The sequence below is a fragment of the Parasteatoda tepidariorum genome, chromosome 3 (assembly GCF_982258835.1).
Source record: "Parasteatoda tepidariorum strain Cologne lab strain chromosome 3, Ptep-v5.0, whole genome shotgun sequence".
Lineage (NCBI taxonomy): Eukaryota > Metazoa > Arthropoda > Arachnida > Araneae > Theridiidae > Parasteatoda > Parasteatoda tepidariorum.
The window spans coordinates 118,401,466-118,421,370 of NC_141757.1; the positions used below are offsets into that span (position 1 = coordinate 118,401,466).

At 29.4% G+C, this 19,905-nt stretch overlaps 1 protein-coding gene across 1 annotated transcript; it reads right to left on the reverse strand.

The window, feature by feature from the left end:
* Positions 1-1,460: 1,460 nt before the first annotated feature.
* On the reverse strand, positions 1,461-18,408 carry LOC139427026 (uncharacterized). The gene is made up of 2 exons (XM_087159970.1): positions 17,380-18,408; positions 1,461-2,577 (listed from the first exon to the last, which is right to left on the reverse strand). The coding sequence occupies exons 1-2, from the start codon at positions 18,067-18,069 to the stop codon at positions 1,912-1,914; spliced, it is 1,356 nt and encodes a 451-aa protein (XP_087016096.1). The 5' UTR covers positions 18,070-18,408; the 3' UTR covers positions 1,461-1,911.
* Between the last annotated feature and the right edge of the window lie 1,497 nt (positions 18,409-19,905).

Consider the following 19,905-nt stretch of genomic DNA (forward strand, 5'->3'; position numbering starts at 1 on the left):
AAATAATAACTTACAAAAGTATAAATAACAACAATTTTTAGCTTATTAAAAAAGTGTCCATCTAACGCTTTCCTCTTGTATAAGAATTGAAGATGCTTAAAGTTTGAAATCGTTTATAATAAAGAAAAACATTTCTTTCCCCTTTTTGATTTTATTAGAAGGAAAAGAAGGCTAGGAAGAAAAAGGAAACACAAACACAATTATTTATACAAAATTTTTAAAAAATATCATGAGCATTAAATAATTAAAAATTAAAATATTTTATGATTTTAAATTCAAAGAATTTTTTAAAAAATTTTAAAACAGATTTAAATTTAAAATAATTATTTAAGTGTTTAGCAATTATTTAAATGCATAACCAAATAAACTTGAAACATAAAAATATAAATGAATAAATAATTGAAAAATGAATATTTAATGAATGAATTATAGGTATAAAGGAAAGTAAGAATTAAATATTAATGTGGTGATTGATAAGTTTACGAAATTTTCCCAAGATAAAACAATACAAAATGTGGAAACATCTTATTATACCTGCTTGGAAAAATCAAGATAATAAATATTTCATCAAAAATGCTCCTCGTAAACAACAATGTAACAATGTGTCTTATTACTGTATTGCTCCAGGTCCTTCGTGTGTTCATGAAATAACGTTTGAAAACAATTAAAATTGCGAGTTCTGAGATTTTATATTGATTGGTTTTAAGAAATTGTCATCATGTTTTATCCCAATTTTTTGCATTTACTTATTTAGGTAAATTTAGATGTTGCTTAAACATCAATAAGAAAAATGAATAAAAATAAATATTAAAAAGCAGTTTAAAATAATAGTAATGTGCATGCACGATCATAAAATAAGAAACACTTATAATAACTTAATAACACTTAATAAACACTTAAATAACGCACTTATTAGGTTACTCATTACTACTGGCAGATGAAAATACAGAAAAAAAATACTGTTATCAATGTTGATAAAGCTGTTATGAAAGAAAAAAAAAGGTTGCTATGAATGTTGATCTTTGTCATAGTTAAGGTTAAAGACACTTAAGTTGAGAGTTAGTAAAGTTGAGAGAGAAAACTAAGTTAAAATGTTAAAATAGACAATCAGTGCCTGATTTATCAAAGGTCAGACTAAGGCACCCCATGTTTTGGGGGATTCCCTATATGCTACAAATAATTTTGCGTGTTTTTCTTAATAATTGTCTATTAGAATTATGAGTTAACAAACATGAAAATAAGCTCAAATTTTAATTTTTAACTTTTTGAAAAATGGCTGAATAAAATTTTTTTCTTTTCTTTTTAGTTCCAAAATCTTGTTGTTTTGGGTAAAATCTATTTAGAGTAGATGTAGTTCTGATTCAGTAGTTTCCTAGTTATAGAAAGATTTTAAGCACCTGGAGTTATTTTATAATGCTTAAGTCATCAGTGTTAGGAAACAAAATGATAGAAAAAGAAACTTCCAAATAACAGACGTTTAATGTTGAAATACCAGCAAAAAAAGATGATCTATCAATTTATCCTGAGTTAATTGCAATTTTGAAATTTCGTAAGTCAGTTCTGCGTTCGTATAACGTTTTGTTTTCGCTGTTGATTTGAGAGTATTTTTGTTTTGTATCTGAAATGTTTTCAAAGAGACTATCATTTGTTGAGTTTATATATGCTTTATGCTTTTTGAAATTGTATTTTACGAAATAACTGGGACTCGCAAAGTCACCGATATTTATTGAGTCTGGGTTTCGCTTGTCGAGTTCAATTTCTCCAAAGTTTCTAGATCTCGCGAAATCACTGATATAATATCAGTGACTTCACAGATATAATAACACTTGCTTTCCAAAGCTTCTAGAACTCACTAAGCCCGTAATATTATTCGTCGAGGTGTTATTTCCAATGATTCTGGAACTCTTAAAATCATTGTAATTTGGCGAGCTTGTTTTTTCCAAAGTTTCTAGGTCTCTCAAAATCAATATCATTTGCGGAAACTGTTTTTCTAAAGTTTCTGTCAATGTTATTTGATGGATCTGATTTCCACAGATCTGCATTTCTGAAATTTGTAGATCTTGCAAAGTCACTGGTATTTCTTGAGTATTTCTGGTATTCATTTTTTCCACATTGTCTGGGAATATCTCTTTTACAACCATTGCAAGAATTCACTTTGTTTGAAGAATTAAATCTTTTATTTAATAGTCTAAAAACAGTTGAACGGAACATTTTCATTTTTTCAGTTAAGTCTGCGCTTTCTTTTTCTGTAGGTTTTTTCCAAAGTGGGGGTGGGGCATCTAATAATTCTCTTATTATGTACTTTCTTTTTTCTTTGATCTTTGGTTTTAGCCATGCACTTACACAAAAGAACATATGAGTCATGCAGATTAGTCTGAAAAAATGCTTGGAGTAGAGGTCGATAAAATTTTGCACAGATTCTATGGATATTGTGTGAAATTCTTCCACTAAAGGTCCATAAATTTGTAGCATAACATTTCTTTTTTCTGATGCATTGTTTAGAATTTCATAATGCTTATCTACAGCTGAGTCAAGAAAAAACACAGGGGCTTCCTTCTTCATTAGCAACATAATTTTCTGGAAGAAAAAAAAAACATAATTGTCATCTAAAGAATGTATTGTTCAATCAATTTTTCAACTACAGCATATCCCAAAGTTCACATAAGTGCTATTTCTGGGGGATGTATATATATATATATATATATATATATATATATATATATATATATATATATATATATATATATATATATATATATATATATATGTAACATAAAAAGCTTCAATTAATCTTTTTATGTTAGTTTCTTTGCTATAAAACAACTCCTACTTTATTACTAATTAATTATTCAAATCGAAATACTTTCTCACACTTTCAAAAGCTACATCCTGTTTCTAAATCTATTTTTGGCCCAACTATGCATAAATTTAAATAAAGATCTTTTTTCCCTTTTAAGCCGTGGGAATCACTCGAGCAAGTTCATTAACCAATAGTAATTTCTGAGATTTCCCTCTTTTCCCTAAATAGAGACATTTTAGGATTTTTTGCAAGATTTTCCCTACCAGAAAGACTGTTTGCTGATGGAGTAAACATCTCTTCTTCGCTCTCACTCAACTAAGAATGTTCAAATAAAAGTTACTCTGATTTAATTAAAATCCTGTGTCTGTTTTCCTGCTCGGTCCGACTGCAACATTTTACAAGTCGACAGATGTAACATAAAAAGCTTCAATTAATCTTTTTATGTTAGTTTCTTTGCTATAAAACAACTCCTACTTTATTACTAATTAATTATTCAAATCGAAATACTTTCTCACACTTTCAAAAGCTACATCCTGTTTCTAAATCTATTTTTGGCCCAACTATGCATAAATTTAAATAAAGATCTTTTTTCCCTTTTAAGCCGTGGGAATCACTCGAGCAAGTTCATTAACCAATAGTAATTTCTGAGATTTCCCTCTTTTCCCTAAATAGAGACATTTTAGGATTTTTTGCAAGATTTTCCCTACCAGAAAGACTGTTTGCTGATGGAGTAAACATCTCTTCTTCGCTCTCACTCAACTAAGAATGTTCAAATAAAAGTTACTCTGATTTAATTAAAATCCTGTGTCTGTTTTCCTGCTCGGTCCGACTGCAACATTTTACATATATATATATATATATATATATATATATATATATATATATATATATATATATATATATATATATATATATATATATATATATATATATATATATATATATATATATATATATATATATATATATATATATGTTACCGGCAAAGTATGAAATAAACGTCCTGATGAGGTTATTATGTAAACGATGTGCATGTTACTGTGAATGAGCGAAATCGGTGATTGTTGACTTTCACCGGTGAATGTTGACAATCACATAGTCGCTTTGGTGAATGTCCGAAATATTTATTACATCCGATTTCATATTAATTTATTCGTGGATATAATTACATTTATTCGATATTTTAATACTTACTGACGATAAATTAGAAGAAACATCAGTGTTTGGAGTATCGGGCAAATATAACCAGGCAATGGCACTTGATCTTAAAAAAACATCAGTGTAGGTTATACCGGGCAAATGTATACAGGGCAGTGGCACTAAACCTTAAGAAAACATCAGTGTAGGGTATACCGGGCAAATGTATACCGGGCAGTGGCACTTGACCTTAAAAAAAACATCAGTGTATTGTAAATCGGGCAAATCTATACCGGGCAATGGCACTTAACTAGACCTAGTATGACTAGGCCTTTGGTAAATGTCCGGAATATATACTTGGTCTAGTTAAGTGCCATTGCCCGGTATACCCTACACTGATGTTTTTTTAAGGTCAAGTCTCACTGCCCGGTATACATTTGTCCGGTATACCCTACATTGATGTTTTTTTAAGGTTCAGTGCCTTTGCCCGGTATACATTTGCCCGGTTTACCCAACGCTGAGGTTTTTTTAAAGGTTCAGTGCCACTGCCCGGTATACATTTGCCCGGTATACCCTACACTGATATCTTTTTAAGGTCAAGTGCCATTTCCCGGTATGTATTTGCCCGATACTCCAAACACTGATGTTTCTTCTAATCTAAGTATTAAAATATCGAATAAATGTAATCTATCGTCAGTAAGTATTAAAATAACGAATAAATGTAATTATATCCACGAATAAATTAATATCAAATTGGATGACGTTTTGAATTTGTTATTTTTGAATGACATTTTGACGAATCGGAGATGTATTTTATACTTTGCCAGTTTCTCATTTGGCATTCTATAGAATGCCTAGGCAATGTGTGAAATATAAATAATTTCATACTTTGCCGGTAACATATATATATAAGAAGAGAATGGAATGATAACACATAGCAATCACAGAAGACTTCTGGTTAGTAACGCACAAAACAGCCAATCAAAATTGAGAACGCATGTGTGTGAAAAGGTAATAATTTTTAATAATGCTGTTAAAAAGTACAAAATACAAACTGACCTTAAATAAAACTCAGAGGACTTCTAATCAAATAATTAAGAAAACTCTACTATTACGTTTATAAAAATGAAGATTTATTAACCCAACAACAAAATTATAACATCGCCATTCCAAAAAAAAAAAAAAAAAAAGTCTCACACTAGTTACGGAAAGCTATAAAAAGACTGAACGATTATTTATGCAAACGATTACATACAGAGCCGGATTATACCTTTCGTAGGCCCTAGGCACAGAGCTGGATTATACCTTTCGTAGGCCCTAGGCATAGCCGCTTTTGGGCCCTCCCCTCCTTCCCCCACTCCTCCCCTCTTTTCAAAATATATGCTGAAATTTTCTTGCATATTTTTTTTTTTACACTTTTATTAATATGGATTTTAATTTACGAATTTGTTTATCGAACTTTATCTGCAATACCGACAAGTGTAATGCATAAAGTAAGAGAAAAAAGAAAGGTACTCCTAACTTTAAAGAGAGAAAAAAATGGTAGAAATATAACATTTAAAAGAATAAAAAATTTTCAAGTTTAGACAAGAAAAACAAGTTTAAAAAATACAAAATTCTCATATTTATTTTTTAAAAATAATTACAATTCCTAAATTAACTTATATAAACAAAACCAATGATTAAATAACGCAATATATTTCATACCTAATTAAACGGGGGGGGGGGGAAATAAAATAAAAGGAAAACTTATTAATCTAAATCAAAACACTTGAAAATTATCGAACCGAAACGATAGTTAAAAAAGGCACTAGCATAAATATTAAAACCCGGAACAAGGCAAGATCAACGGAATTTTAAAAAAAAAAAAAAAAAAAAAAAAAAAAACCCTAAAGATAAAATTTATGAATAAAAAGAATTTATTGAGTGCGAAATTTATCGTGAAAAGAAAAAAAAATCAAACGCAGTGGAATCAGAAAAACAAAACTGTTTTTCTGATTGCACTACGTTTGATTTTTTTTTTTAATTTTTTTCTCCCAAGTTTTTCGTAGGCCCTAGGCACGTGCCTAGTGTGCCTATAGGTTAATCCGGCCCTGATTACATACGATTATTATGAACTAAACTTTATGCAAACGATTGTTTATGACGTCATTAGCTAAAAGTGTCATTAACGCAATATTATCCAGTGTTTATTAATAATTTTGAGTGGCAATGTAAAAACATAGTTGTTCTAAACTTTAATAATAAAATGTTTGTTTTGATAGAACTCAGTTATTTATTTCAGAATTCCAATATATTTTAATAGCTCAGATAACTCTCTCAAAAAACTATTTACATTCCAAATTATCAAAATATATTGAACAGAGTTTACTTTAAAATACTTATATCTTTTATAAAAAAATGGATCGCCGTGAATATCTTGGCGATATCAACAGCGACATACAGCTGAACATAATTTAGCAGCACAAAATTACCTGAAAAATAATCTTAGTGCTATCAATACGCGACGGCGGAATGCGCGGCAAAGAAACGTTGAAGAGGTCAAGACGTTTAAATGAAAACGAATACCTTGGTGAGTCTTTATCAGACATTATACCCCTTTTTCCGTTGGAATATTCAGTGATGAATGTGTAAACTGTGGGCTCTTTCGTTTACAGCAGAGCATGGCAGAACGAAACTTAATTGCTGCCATCATGGCAAAGTTGAGCTCGCCAATCTGGAATATCCGGAAGTATTATAAGATCTTTTACTTGGCAGCCATTCTGATGCAATTAACTTTAAACTGAATGTTCGAAAAGTACAACTCTGCATTTGCGATGGCAGCTTTTTGCCCATCTCATGAAATTTTTTTTAAAGGGATCAGTTGTCTTACTTTTAAAGGTGATGTTAATGTCACCGCGAGAACAAGCTTAATCCCTCCTAATAATCAAAATCTCAAATTTGCTCAAATTGATGTAAGTTTATAATATTGTTTGTATTAAAATTGTTTTATATAAGTTTATAATGCTGATAATAAGCACCTCTGACATTTTACAATTCTATCATAGTCTCTCTATGTGATGTTGGTGCAGAAAAATTGCCAGCTAATCTCCAGGAAAACAACTTTAATTTTGTTCGCGAAGCAAACAAAAATGTAACTGCGTAGCAATTATCGGGGGTTGGCGAGCTGTAGAGAGCAGGGGGCGGGGCCCTCTAGTATGTATATATATATATATATATATATATATATATATATATATATATATATATATATATATATATATATATATATATATATATATATATATATATATATATATATATATATATATATATATATATATATATATATATCAGGGCTCGAAGAAAGTCAGAAATTTTACCCGTCCCCGAGGACGGCTTGTCCACCAATGTACCCGTCCTCCTTTGAAACTAACCCGTAGCTTCGAAATAAATAAAAATATAATTTTCTCTTATTTATTACAAACATTTATGTAAATTGCACAATGAATTAGTAGTTACTAGGATTACAAATACTAGGTTACTAATAGTAAAACCTAGTATTTCTTTTATGAAATAATTTATTTCTTTTATGAAATAATTTAAATGACAAAGGTCAAGTTATCTGGAATGTCAATTTATCCGAGGGTACTTCGTTTTTTAAATGAAACAAATATGACGTTAGCCAGTTCCACAATCAATTCAATGATTTACAGAGGTTTCTGCACAGAAATATGAAAGGTGTTTTCCATTTAGGTTAATGTTACTAATTGCGTTTAACGCTTCTTGTTTAAGACCAGTACGTAATGTATTTTTTTGTAAGCTCATTGCTGAAAATCCTCTTTCAACCACTGCAGTACTCCCAGACAGAGAAAACATCAATGCGCAGCATGTTGCTGTATTTCTATATTAGAGAGTCATTTTAGAAGTGAGACGCTAGACTCTTGTAAGATAACAAAAATTTAAAATGTATCACGAATATTAATGGGAAAATGGCCGTCCGCGCGGACGTCGGATTCGAGATATTTGTTGTCCGCGGGGAATTTTTGATCGCCGAGGACGGGCTGTTTTTCGAGCCCTGAATATATATATATACTCGTAATGTTTACCTTTTTTAATGAAACAAGAATATGTTTGTAACTGTATTGTATTTTTAATTACATCACATGCACACGATTTTAACCACGAATAAGTTCTTAAATGGTGAAGAAACAAGTTAAGCACTAAAAATCCTTACATTTTATTATAATGGCTATTTCTTAATATTTTTCTATATACGATAATCATTTAGCACCATAATAAACTATTTACAGCTTGAATTCCTAGAAATTATAATGAAATTGCGGATGTGAAGGACGGGCGGACGGGTGGTTTTTCGAGCCCTGATATATATATATATATATATATATATATATATATATATATATATATATATATATATATATATATATATATATATATATATATATATATATATATATATATATATATATATATATATATATATATATATATATATATATATATATATATATATATATATATATATATATATATATATATGAATAGCATTACGGGTAAGTGTCCTCCATGACGCACACATTTAAAAAGAGAGTATGCTCATGCTGTCACATGAGCACTCTTTTATCGAATTTTTCATTAACCTTTCGTCATAAAAGTGGCTGGATTTCGATAATACAGCGCTTAAATTCCTCATTCAAGGAGTAAGTGCCTATAGGCTCGTCAGCATAAACAGTAGAAAATTTCAATTCCATTGTATTACCCTCCATATTTATTTACCTTAAACTGTCAGTTGCCATGATCTCCTTTTTTGGCAACATTGTATTGCTTGAATGGAGAAAATTTAAAATTTTATGTGAATTATAGGACAACCTTTAATGACAAATTCTACTTTATCAGTTATAGCAATTAAATAAATTTTGCAAGTAAATACCATAATTAGTGAATTCAAGTTAAATTTAACAGCTAAAGTTGTTTTAATTCAACTTTGCAAATAAATTCTTTCTCTTTCTAGCTGTCTATCTGTCCATTTCTATCTCTTTATCTCTCTATTTTCTGTATCTCTCTATTTATCTATTTCTTTCTCAAATTTTTTTTTATTACGATATTTATAATTTTTGATATTGAAATATTTTTTATGTATATTTATACATTTTATTGAAGGATTTTCTAATGATTAATAGAGACCTCTGGTCCCGTACCCCTTCCTCGCAAGAAATTTCAAGTCACGCGTAATATTTATGCTTATGTAAAATTGTTTTGCTTGAATAACGAAATCGCTCGAGAGCTTTCAAAAGTCGAAACCACTGACACAGACCCTTTCAGATCGCTTCAAGAACTTAACCTTAGAACTTAACCTTCATAAATTATTATGTTCATTTTCATTTCAGAAAATAATACTTAATAAACAACTTTTCCGTTTACGAATAGCTAAATGTATGAAAGTTTATGAGTTGTGTATCTCCCATTCATGTTTATGTTATATATATAAAATCAATCATGTTATATATAAAATTAACATCAACTATCATTAGTCTATTTTAGTTATATTAAAGACTCCACCGTTTGCTTTTAATCGTGCAGCAATCCTCGGAACTGCTTTGCTCAATTCTTTTAGATCTCCGATCTCCTAGCACGCTCTTTTAACCTGTAATTTTGATGATTTAACAAATAATTTTGATGGAGTTGCAAACAAGATCGAAAATTGGAGTGGATTGAGATTCTATCTTTAGAAATCATGCCTTTTAAATTTAATTAGTAAAAATAAGTTAGAAATTTAAGCAAATGCGGATTGTTCATCATTTGATGCTGTAACTACAAACAAAAAAAAAATCATTATTCCCCAGCTAATAGTTTTCTTTAAACTGAATTGCGTGGAGTAATAAAAAATTTTAAACTTTGACATGAAATGTGTTTGACGGGTGTTGGCGAGCGCCAGCGAGCAGGGGGCGAAGCCTCCTAGTTTATATGAAAATAACCACCAGATAATGGAGTATAAACAAAGCTTCAAAAAAAAAAAAAAATACCTAGCCCTGCGTCAAAAAGCAGAATTTTTATTAAACACATTTTTCATACTTATTTCTTTATTTTGAATTAATTTAGGTCAAAGTAAATGAAAAATAATATACTTATCATTTTAATAATTTGTTGTTATAAAACACGGCATAAAACGCTGGCTTCATTTTTGGCGTTAAATGTAACATTTTTCGGACACGACTCTCTTCCAAACAATAATTTTTTAAATTTGATACTTATTTGCAGTTATTCAGATCTAAGAGAAACATTTATTCCTCAATGAAATTTCTTTAAATTACAAAATCAATTATTCATAAATTTTTCAATCTGAATTTAAAATTTCAAAGGAAAAAAAATAACTACTTTTTTTAGACATTGTATTTTACTAGAAATATAATTCCGATAACACAATAGATTTTTTAGTAACCATTAGACGGTTTTTTATATTAAAAAAATACCGAAATTTATTCGAGAGTGAGAAAATATATATATAAAAAAGGAACACCTGTGTCCTATCTGCGTCAAAGAGTAAAATAATTCTAACAAATTTTGGGTTCTTTCTATTCTAAAAAAAAAAAACATAAGGTCTTTTTATTAGATTTTAAAAGTTTTATTAATATTATAATGAATTTTATTCCAAAATTGCTAGATTCTGGAATGTGTGTACATGTATGTGTTTGTAAATACAGTTTATATTTTACAAACTAAAACAGTTTCAATGAAGCTCCATTATTTTATCGGTCTTCAGTTTATCGAAAAACTGTTATTTATAACTAATTCTCTTGCATATTGCACTTCCTTTTATTCAAGTAATTGAGCAAAAGGAGCTTTGACATTTAAAAAAAAATCCCTTTACATATAAAGAATAACATAAATCAGTTAAATTCCAATATTATTTAATTACCTACTGATGGTTTAACTCATGATCCTCTTCCAAGTTCAATTTATAACGATTTTTTATGTTTTATTAAATACAGGGTTTGAAAAAACCCGGGGATTTTTGAAAAAACCCAACCCGCCTGGGTTTTATTGAAAAAACCCGGGGAAAATTGGGTTTTATTTGAAAAAACCCGGGGAAAATTGGGTTTTTTCATTTAGTGCTCATAAATTTTACTGTGACAATATTTTTATTTATTAAATAGTATTGTATAAGTAAACACTAAAATTTCATCTGACTTTTACCTGTAATAAAATTAAACTGGAATAAATATTTAATGGTCTTCAATGTTTTTATAATACGATTAATAGAAAGTGAAATTAAAATTATGTATAATTATAAAGAGTATCAGTTACTTGTCCCTTTTTTCAAATATTTATATAAATATATGCATTTTAACTTTATAGTTTCAAAAAACAAATTAATCTTAAATTATTAAAAAGCATATATAAAAAGTTATAGCTCATTTTTTTAAAATCAGATAATAAAACTTTAAATTTGTTTATTGTTGTTTAATGTATCACTTAATAAATTTTTGTTTGTTTGATTTCAATATTTTTAAACATGATTAAAAGAAACAAAATAAATTGTATTCAAATGAAATCTTAAAAATATTTAAAAAATCTTAAAAGTAATATTTTAATTTTTAACTGTTTTTTAATTGTGATAAACTTTCTCCAAATAGTTAAAAATTGTCAGCAGATGTTAAGAGTTAACTTAAAAAAAAGGTCAATTTTTTCCTTTATTATTATTATCATACAACAGATTCAAAGTGTCTACATTTCTCTCTTAGATGGCAATACACTTTTACGAGTTTTGTAGCTTTATCTATTCCTAATCTATTTCGAAGTTTACTCTGCACCAAACCGAAAGTTGAAAAGTGTCTTTCGATAGAGACAGAAAATGCTGGTGCTGAGTGCAAAGAAAAAAGAATTGACAGAAATTTTGTGGAAGCTAGGAATTTTATTTATTTACTTATTTATTTATTTTTTTGCCATAATTTTCCACTATTTTTTGATGAAAACTGTTCAATAACAGTGTCAAGCATCATTGATTTTGGAAAGTATTCAGGATCGGAAATTTTGGATGCCATAACACGTGGCAGAAATTCTGGATGATGCTTAGAAAGACAGCTTTCTGCTAATTGGTCTTGTTTATCATTTAAAAATTGTCCCCTTGTTTCGGGATCCAGGATGCATATGCTGATAAATGATGTGGCTGAACAGCCTGATCTTTTAACAAAATGTTTATGGGATTCTAATTCATAACACGATAGTAAGTTAATTCATATTTCAACAGGTTCTGAAATTGAAATGTTTTCTGGTTGAAGCTTTTTTAAAGCTTCAGAAACAATTGATATCTGTTTTTCCCAATTGATAGTTAATTGGTAAAGCCCAACATTATTTAATTTTTTTGACATATAAAATTGTTCAAGAACAATCTCTTCATATTTATGGTAATTATTGGCAAAAGTTTTTACGCGCTCACAATATGAATTCCACCTAGTATCATTGGTCATCAAGCAGTTTTTTTCATTTGCCCATCCATGTGCTTGATGCACATTTCTAAAATATTTGTTAACTTCAACGATATGTCCAATGATAGTATTAGGAGATACTTCTTTTTGAACCAAATTTTAAAAAAAAACAATTTGTGAAAAAAAACCACCAAGTGGGTTTTTTCAAAGTGGGCCCACTTGGGGAACCCTGGTTATATGTATTTTATATTAAGTTTAAATGGCGCATTATCACTAATACATATTTGAATCTTCTTTATTTTTAAGTACATTACGTTTCATAATTTTTTAACTCAAGAATTATAAAATATAAATGCAGTAATATAAAAGGAACAAGTTTATTAATCTTTTTGTTTTCACACACATTTATTTACTATTTTTATTAAACATATGGATATTACCCATTATAAAATTATAATCTGTAAATATTTATAATCAGTAAAAACTAAAATTTCATCTGACTTGAGTTAAATAAAAAACTGAAATAAATATTTAATGGTCTTACATGTTTCTATAATAAGATTAATAGAAAGTGAAATTAAAACTACGTATAATTATAAAGAGTATCAGTTACTTGTCCCATTTGTTTTCAAATAATTAACCCTAGAAAAGGATTTCATTTTTAGATAAATAATTTTAAAAAGTTCTCCTTTAAAAAGTTTTAGCTTTTTTTTTTCTTAAGCTAGAAAATAAAACTGTTTAAATTTGTTAATGTATCACTTGGTAAAAAAAGAAAAAAATTGTTTCTTTTCAATTTTTTTTAATATATTATATTATTATACTACCTGTATGTATTATATTACCTGTTTATTAATATATAAAGCATGCAACTATAGTTGAAAAATTGATCTTTTCAGACTATATTATTTAAATTTTTATTTGATTTAATATCATTAAAATATTACTTTTTTGAAAAAACCCACTTGAAGTTTTCAATAGCACCTACTATAAAAATTATATGAATATTTGAGTTTCTTTTACTTTACTAATATTAAAAACTTAATCATATAAATCATGCAACTCTATTTGACAAATTTATGCTGCACAATAAATTATATAAAAATAAATGTGAAACAATAAGTTCTAGTAAAAAAAAAAAAAATTTTTTTGAAAAAACCCACTTATCGTTCCAAGTGGGTTTTTTCAAGGTGGGCCCACCCAATAAAACCCGGGCGGGTTTTTTCAAAGTGGGCCCACTTGGCGAACCCTGATTAAATAGCAATCAAATTTACTATACCACAAAAACAGACAGAAAAAAAAAAGAAAATTGTCATCGGACATCGACATAATCGATGTGTGTAATCAACATCGTTTAATAAATACACTCTATAACAAAAAAATCGACGCACCAAGAAGGAGTTGTCCGATTGAAACGAAAATTGGTGGATAGGAAGACAATGTACAGAATAGTAAATGATTTAAATTTCAGAACAATTGAATAATTTATTGCAGAGTTACAGTAACAAGTTCAATAAGGTGTTGACCCGCCTCTAGCCTGGATACAAACTGCAACACGGCCATATATGGCAACGTTACTTATAAAAAGTAACGAGTGAAAAGTACAAGTACTAAACAAAAAAAGTAACGATTTAAAAGTACATTTCTAGGAAATCGAAAATTCAAAGTAACCTAAAATTTTATTGAATGATATTCTTATGTTCTTTAATGTTTTTGCAAAATTTTTGTTATTTATTTAATTATTTTTAATTTTGAAAGTTATGGACATTAATTTATTTTTAAATTCGGAAGAATATTATAATATAATTTTATAATATAATCGTATAATATAATTTTAAAATCAAATATAATTTTAATATCAAACTTTTTATGACTTTGCACGAAAAAGAAATTTTATCTATTGATTTTAATTTTTAGTTTATTATTTTTATTTATTTAAATTACGATTGATTTAAAATTGTTTTACTCTACAGAAACGCGTTTTAAAAGCACAAACATAAACAAAGCAAACACGGGGTTTCAGATAGCTTTGTGATCTTTGAGCTAGTAAAAAATAATTGAATGTGCAGTATAAGTTGAAACAGAACAGTCCACAGTTTTATTTGTAACAATGGCTAATGCTGAAGTCATGCGAGAAAATCATTTTCCGAACATTTCTGCCTATCGGAATAATTAAAATTTGTAAACGAATTTTAGTATCAGCGGCTAAATTAATACCTTCGAGTTTTCAAGAGTTAAAATAGTAGTTATAATAGTTTTCAATAGCACAGTTCTTAGAGATTTGACTGGGCGCTGTTTGACAAGGTCGGGCATAAACATAATTTTAGTAAAAAATGTACTAGGTAAAAATGTATTTAGTAAAAAATGTATTAAGACAAAAATGTATTATTAGTGAGTTCAAAAAGAAAATTGAAGAACGTAATAACAAAATCCAACATTTTTTATTTAAAATTTATTAAACAAATGCATAAAACTCGAAAATGAATGAAGATAACTTGCTAATTAATATTTTTATTCATTTTGCAAAATCATTGCATTTCGAATGCAATTTTTTTTTTAGAAAGCTTACCGAGTTTTAGAAAAAAGTAACGATTTCATTCGACATTTCCGTTACAAATACTTGTACTTTTTCCTTAAAAAAGTAACGAAAGTACAAGTAAAAGTACTAAATTTAAAAAGTAACCAAATACAAGTAAAAGTACGTACTTTTTACTTGTACCGGTGTTACAAGTAACGAAAGTAAAAGTACTGCCATATATGCACACGGCGTGGCATAGACCGATAAAGCTCCCGGATGGTCTCTTGCGGTATTTCCTGCCAAAATCGATCCAATTGTTGAACGAGGTCATCAACATTCCGTGCCAGATAGAATCGCCTTCCCATCATATCCCAGACATGCTCGATGGGAGAGAGATCTGGTGATCCGGCAGGCCAAGGAAGAGTTTGACAAGCTTGCAGACAGTTCATAGCAACACGTGCCGTATGTGGTCTGGCATTGTCCTGCTGAAAAACCATCCCAGGGCGCTGCAAAAGGAACGGTCGCAAAACAGGTCTTAGGATGTCGTCGACGTACCGCTGTGCAGTAAGTGTACCTCTAATGACGACCAAAGGGGTCCGGCTGTCAAAGGAAATGGCACCCCAGACCATAATGCCTTGTTGAGGGCCGGTGTGGCGTGCAATAGTGAAGGCAGGATCCCCCCTCTGCCCTGCGCGTCTCCAAACACGTCTTCGATGATCGTCAGGACACAGTTGGAAGCGGGATTCATCGCTTAAGACTATACGTCCCCAGACGGCATCATTCCAGCCATATCTGTTCAAAACATTCATGCATACGAAATTGCAAAGCAATCGGATGATTGCTTCTTGGTGCGTCGATTTTTTTTGTTATAGAGTGTATATTGCTTGTTAGCAAATGAGCGCAATATTAATAACTTAAAATGCAAAAAAGCAGCGTTGCCATGCTGTTTAAAAACATTCTAAAAAATGATAATTATTCGAAAATTCATCACAATTATATTTTTTAAAAATAACAAGGTTTGATAAAGTTTACGTGTTAAAAATATTCTGTAATAGTCATGCTTTGTGTATAAATTATTTGTTATTTATTGTCTAACGAAAATGCAATCGATTATTTGGGTATATAGTCTCGCCTACCACAGTAGTAATTCGTTAAATTTCGATAGCGTTTTTATTTCTTCCTTGATTAAATATACATTAATATACGCGTTTTCTTATTTCAATTTTGACGAAGATTCTAAAAATATTTATTAAGGGTGATCATTACAAAGCGCCCTATATAAGAGAACATTCGTAAAAGCATAAATTGCCGAAAATTGAAAGTTCTACGTGTGGATAGGCATTCATTTTCCAAGTTATTTGCATTCAAGAGTTCAACAGAGGTTTTGCTTTAGGGTTATGAAAAATATTTAACATTTTAAGCGTAAGAAATGAGTAAAAACTTTCGCAATGTTCAAACATTGCCCCCAATACGACTTAACAACTTTTAGAGTTAAACTCAAGCTATAAATTAAAGTGCTTGTGGCAGTACAATAATAAGCCACGTTTCCATACAGTCCGTGAGAACGTTTTTGGTGAAAAATAACTCAATTTGCAATAGGCAATACGATGTTTCTTTATTTTGAGATGTTTTTAGTGCAGATTTCAAAAAACGAATAAAGTACCTAGTTGGAAATAACACTAAGCAAAAAATGTCATCTTTTGAATAAAATGTCACTTAACTCCGTATTGTTCCCAAACCGTCCAGTTTCTACACTGTAAAAAAACGCGGTAAATATTTAACCAGTATTTGCTGCGAAGTTTCTCATCGAACCCCAAGTTTTTGTAAATGAAAGATTATTTCATTTTGGTTATGCCGAAAATTGGTAAGTATGATCGAGAAATAAATCCATGGTGTTACTGAATGCAAAGTATTGTAAAAGACATATAACTTTGACGGTGACCGTTAACTGGACGATATTTGTTTATTGCGCTATGTTGTCTTTACAGCTATGTGAATAGGGATGGTTAATGTACATTGTTTCAAGTATCAACTTGTTTAGATAGGTAAATATTTTATCTTATTTGCATTCATTAAAGTTCATCTGTTTTATGTTGCCTTTTTAAGTTTAGTAGGTGATATGTCATGAAATAGCTATTTCACGATACATTTTTTTTCTAATATTTTTGTAATAATTAATTCATGGTGTGACCTTGCATTGTTATTGGAGGCATTAAAAATATCTAATTATAGTAAAACCTTCCTCTGCTTTAAGATGCCTTCAAAACACTTATTTTTTGGTGCAACCTCCTTTTGAAATTTGGAGCTAGTGAAAACACTAAAATAAAATAAAATTGAGCTACATTTCATGTAGTCAATAAATGTATACCAATTTTCGGTGCAATATAGCTCGTACTTTTAACAGTGTATGATATAATTAGACAGAATTTTGATGCTTTCAAAAAAATAATAGACTAAGAAAAATATTGAATGATTTAATAAAGAGAGTTTGATCTTACCTCAACCATATTTTCACTCGTTTCTCTCCCCCTTGTGCCAGTAACTGCTGATAAAAAATAAATCATAGTTACAATATCAGCAGATTTTATAGCCGCCTTCAAGTCCTTGCTCATTTCTTTCGTTAAATCGGCAGTTAGAAAATCATAAGTCAATGTAAGTTCACCATCACCAAAGAACTCAGGAGTCGTTTGCAGACATTCCAATACATTTCTTGCAGTTTCTTGCCATTCTTCACTTATGTCCACTACAGTGATACTTATTTTCAAAGTTTTGCGATATTTCCGCCAATAGGGTTCATACAGATATCGAATTATATGAACTAAAGCTACTGCATCAGTCGCCGGTCCACCTCCTAAACAACATATCGCCAATGTACCATTTTCAAAAGCATTTTTAATAAGATCTTGGCGTCCGCTCACTAAAGTGTGGAAGTATTTGGCGACAGCACTGGTAAAACACGGACTGTGCTTTAGTAAATATGCACAACGTCGGTAAGGCGTATCAAAGCGAATATCAGATTTACGTCTAGGGCGTTTTTTATAAGCTTTTACGACTTCTGTCAAAGCCCGACGAATAGAATGTGCCTTCCACATTATTTTCAAATCCACTTCCTTACTTATGACGTCATAGTAAAACTTTTGTAATTTGTTATCGAAATTTTTCAGCGGGGTAATTTCGGCCTCGTCCATTTATAATTTAAAATGCCAAACAGACATAAAAAGCTCCTATCCAATTCAAAATTCAGACAAAAACGGATGCTTTTTTGTTTAACTTAATAAGCTGGTTTCGAATCGATAAGATAAGTACACGAAAGTTCAGATAATAATAATAAAAAAATGTATAAAAAAAAATTATACTATTTGCTTATCTTCCAGGTGGAAGTTGCCAGGTAACAGGTTAGAAAAGTATCAGAATAAAAAGAATAATAAAACCATTATTTTATGAGAAGAATTATCACGGAAATTATTCAGATGGACTTCACAATAGGGTTTCGAAATGGCTTCCTTTCTGATAAGCTAATACACATTGATTGTTTGACCGACTGAAGAATTCAGAAAACACACGTGGTTTAGTGATAAAAATGGGAGATCCTATTAAACAGTTCAGTAGCAGTTAGCTTTTCGCCGTCAGGGACTGATTTACGAAAGGGTTTTAAGGGCACAGAAAGGCATTCGAAGACAATTATAGGGCTGTGGTTCCCAAATTTTTTTCGGCTGTGGAACCCTAAATAATCACACTTCATTCCCGAATTTGTAAATTATTTGTAAACTATAAAGTATATAAAAACATTGTAAAATTAAGTATATAAAAACAATTGCGATAGTGTTATAACGAATGTAAAAGACTACTTTATTTTGAAAATAATTGAAAAGAGGAATGGAATTTTTTTCAGTCTTGTTCATTAGTAGTCATAATTGAGATTTTATAACAGACAGTTGAATTCGCACTCCTAGATCTGTATCTAATTTAATTTTAAATTTGATTTAGATGTAAATACATAAGCAATTTTGAAACTGTAAAAGAACTACTATAACGTTGAATATGGCTGCCAGAGAAATATACTTCCTTATTAACTAATTTCGTTATTTTGATTTGTTATTCGTTATTTTATTTTAATTTGAAAATCACGATGGAAAATGCTGATGCAGTTTTTCGTAAATACAGGACTTTTTTATATAATGCAGATCAAGACATTGTTATTAGAAAAATAATAATTAAAAACAAAATTCTGTTTCTTTTTCATTTGTATTTTACTTTAATTTCATGAAGAGAACCGATATATTAAAAATCTAATTATAAATGCATATTTCAAAATCATTAGTGTGAGGTAAAACCAATTCCTTACTCTCGGAACCCCTTTTACCCTGTTTCTGTTTGGGAACCCTGTTCTAGGGAACCCAAGCAAGAAAACTATTAGCAGAAATCAAAATCACAAAATTAGAAAATAATATATATTAAAAAAACATTTTTAGATTGCTATTAAACAGGAATAGGGCAAAATTACGATTCTTTTTGCTGGCAGGTAACCAATTGTAGCATATAGTGACCAGTTTTTTGAAAAGTGTAAAATTTTAGATGATTAAATTTTCTTTTTCTTTTTTTTTTTTGATATTTATAATGTAAAGCATGTATAATGTAATCTCTCGGTCTCTCTCCCTTCCTCTCTCTCCCTCTCTCTCTCATTATTTTAATGTATCCTGTTTTTTTTCTGACATTAAAAGGAAATAAAGGGTTTAAAAAAAGAAAATAAGCAACATTGGAATAAAAAATATGGGTTTCAAATAAGATGAAGTACATAGTCAAATGCACAAGGAGACGAAGGTGGGCCATGGAACACCCTAATGTGTTTTGAAAAAAAATTTCTCTCACAATTTCCATTATTTAAAATCCATATATTCTCTAAAAAATATGGAATAAAATTTAATTGACTAATCTGTACTCCCGTCATTTGAATATCTTTTCTTTCTATATTTATTTTAATTTTATTTTATTTATTTGATTTAATGATTTATTTATATTGTGAA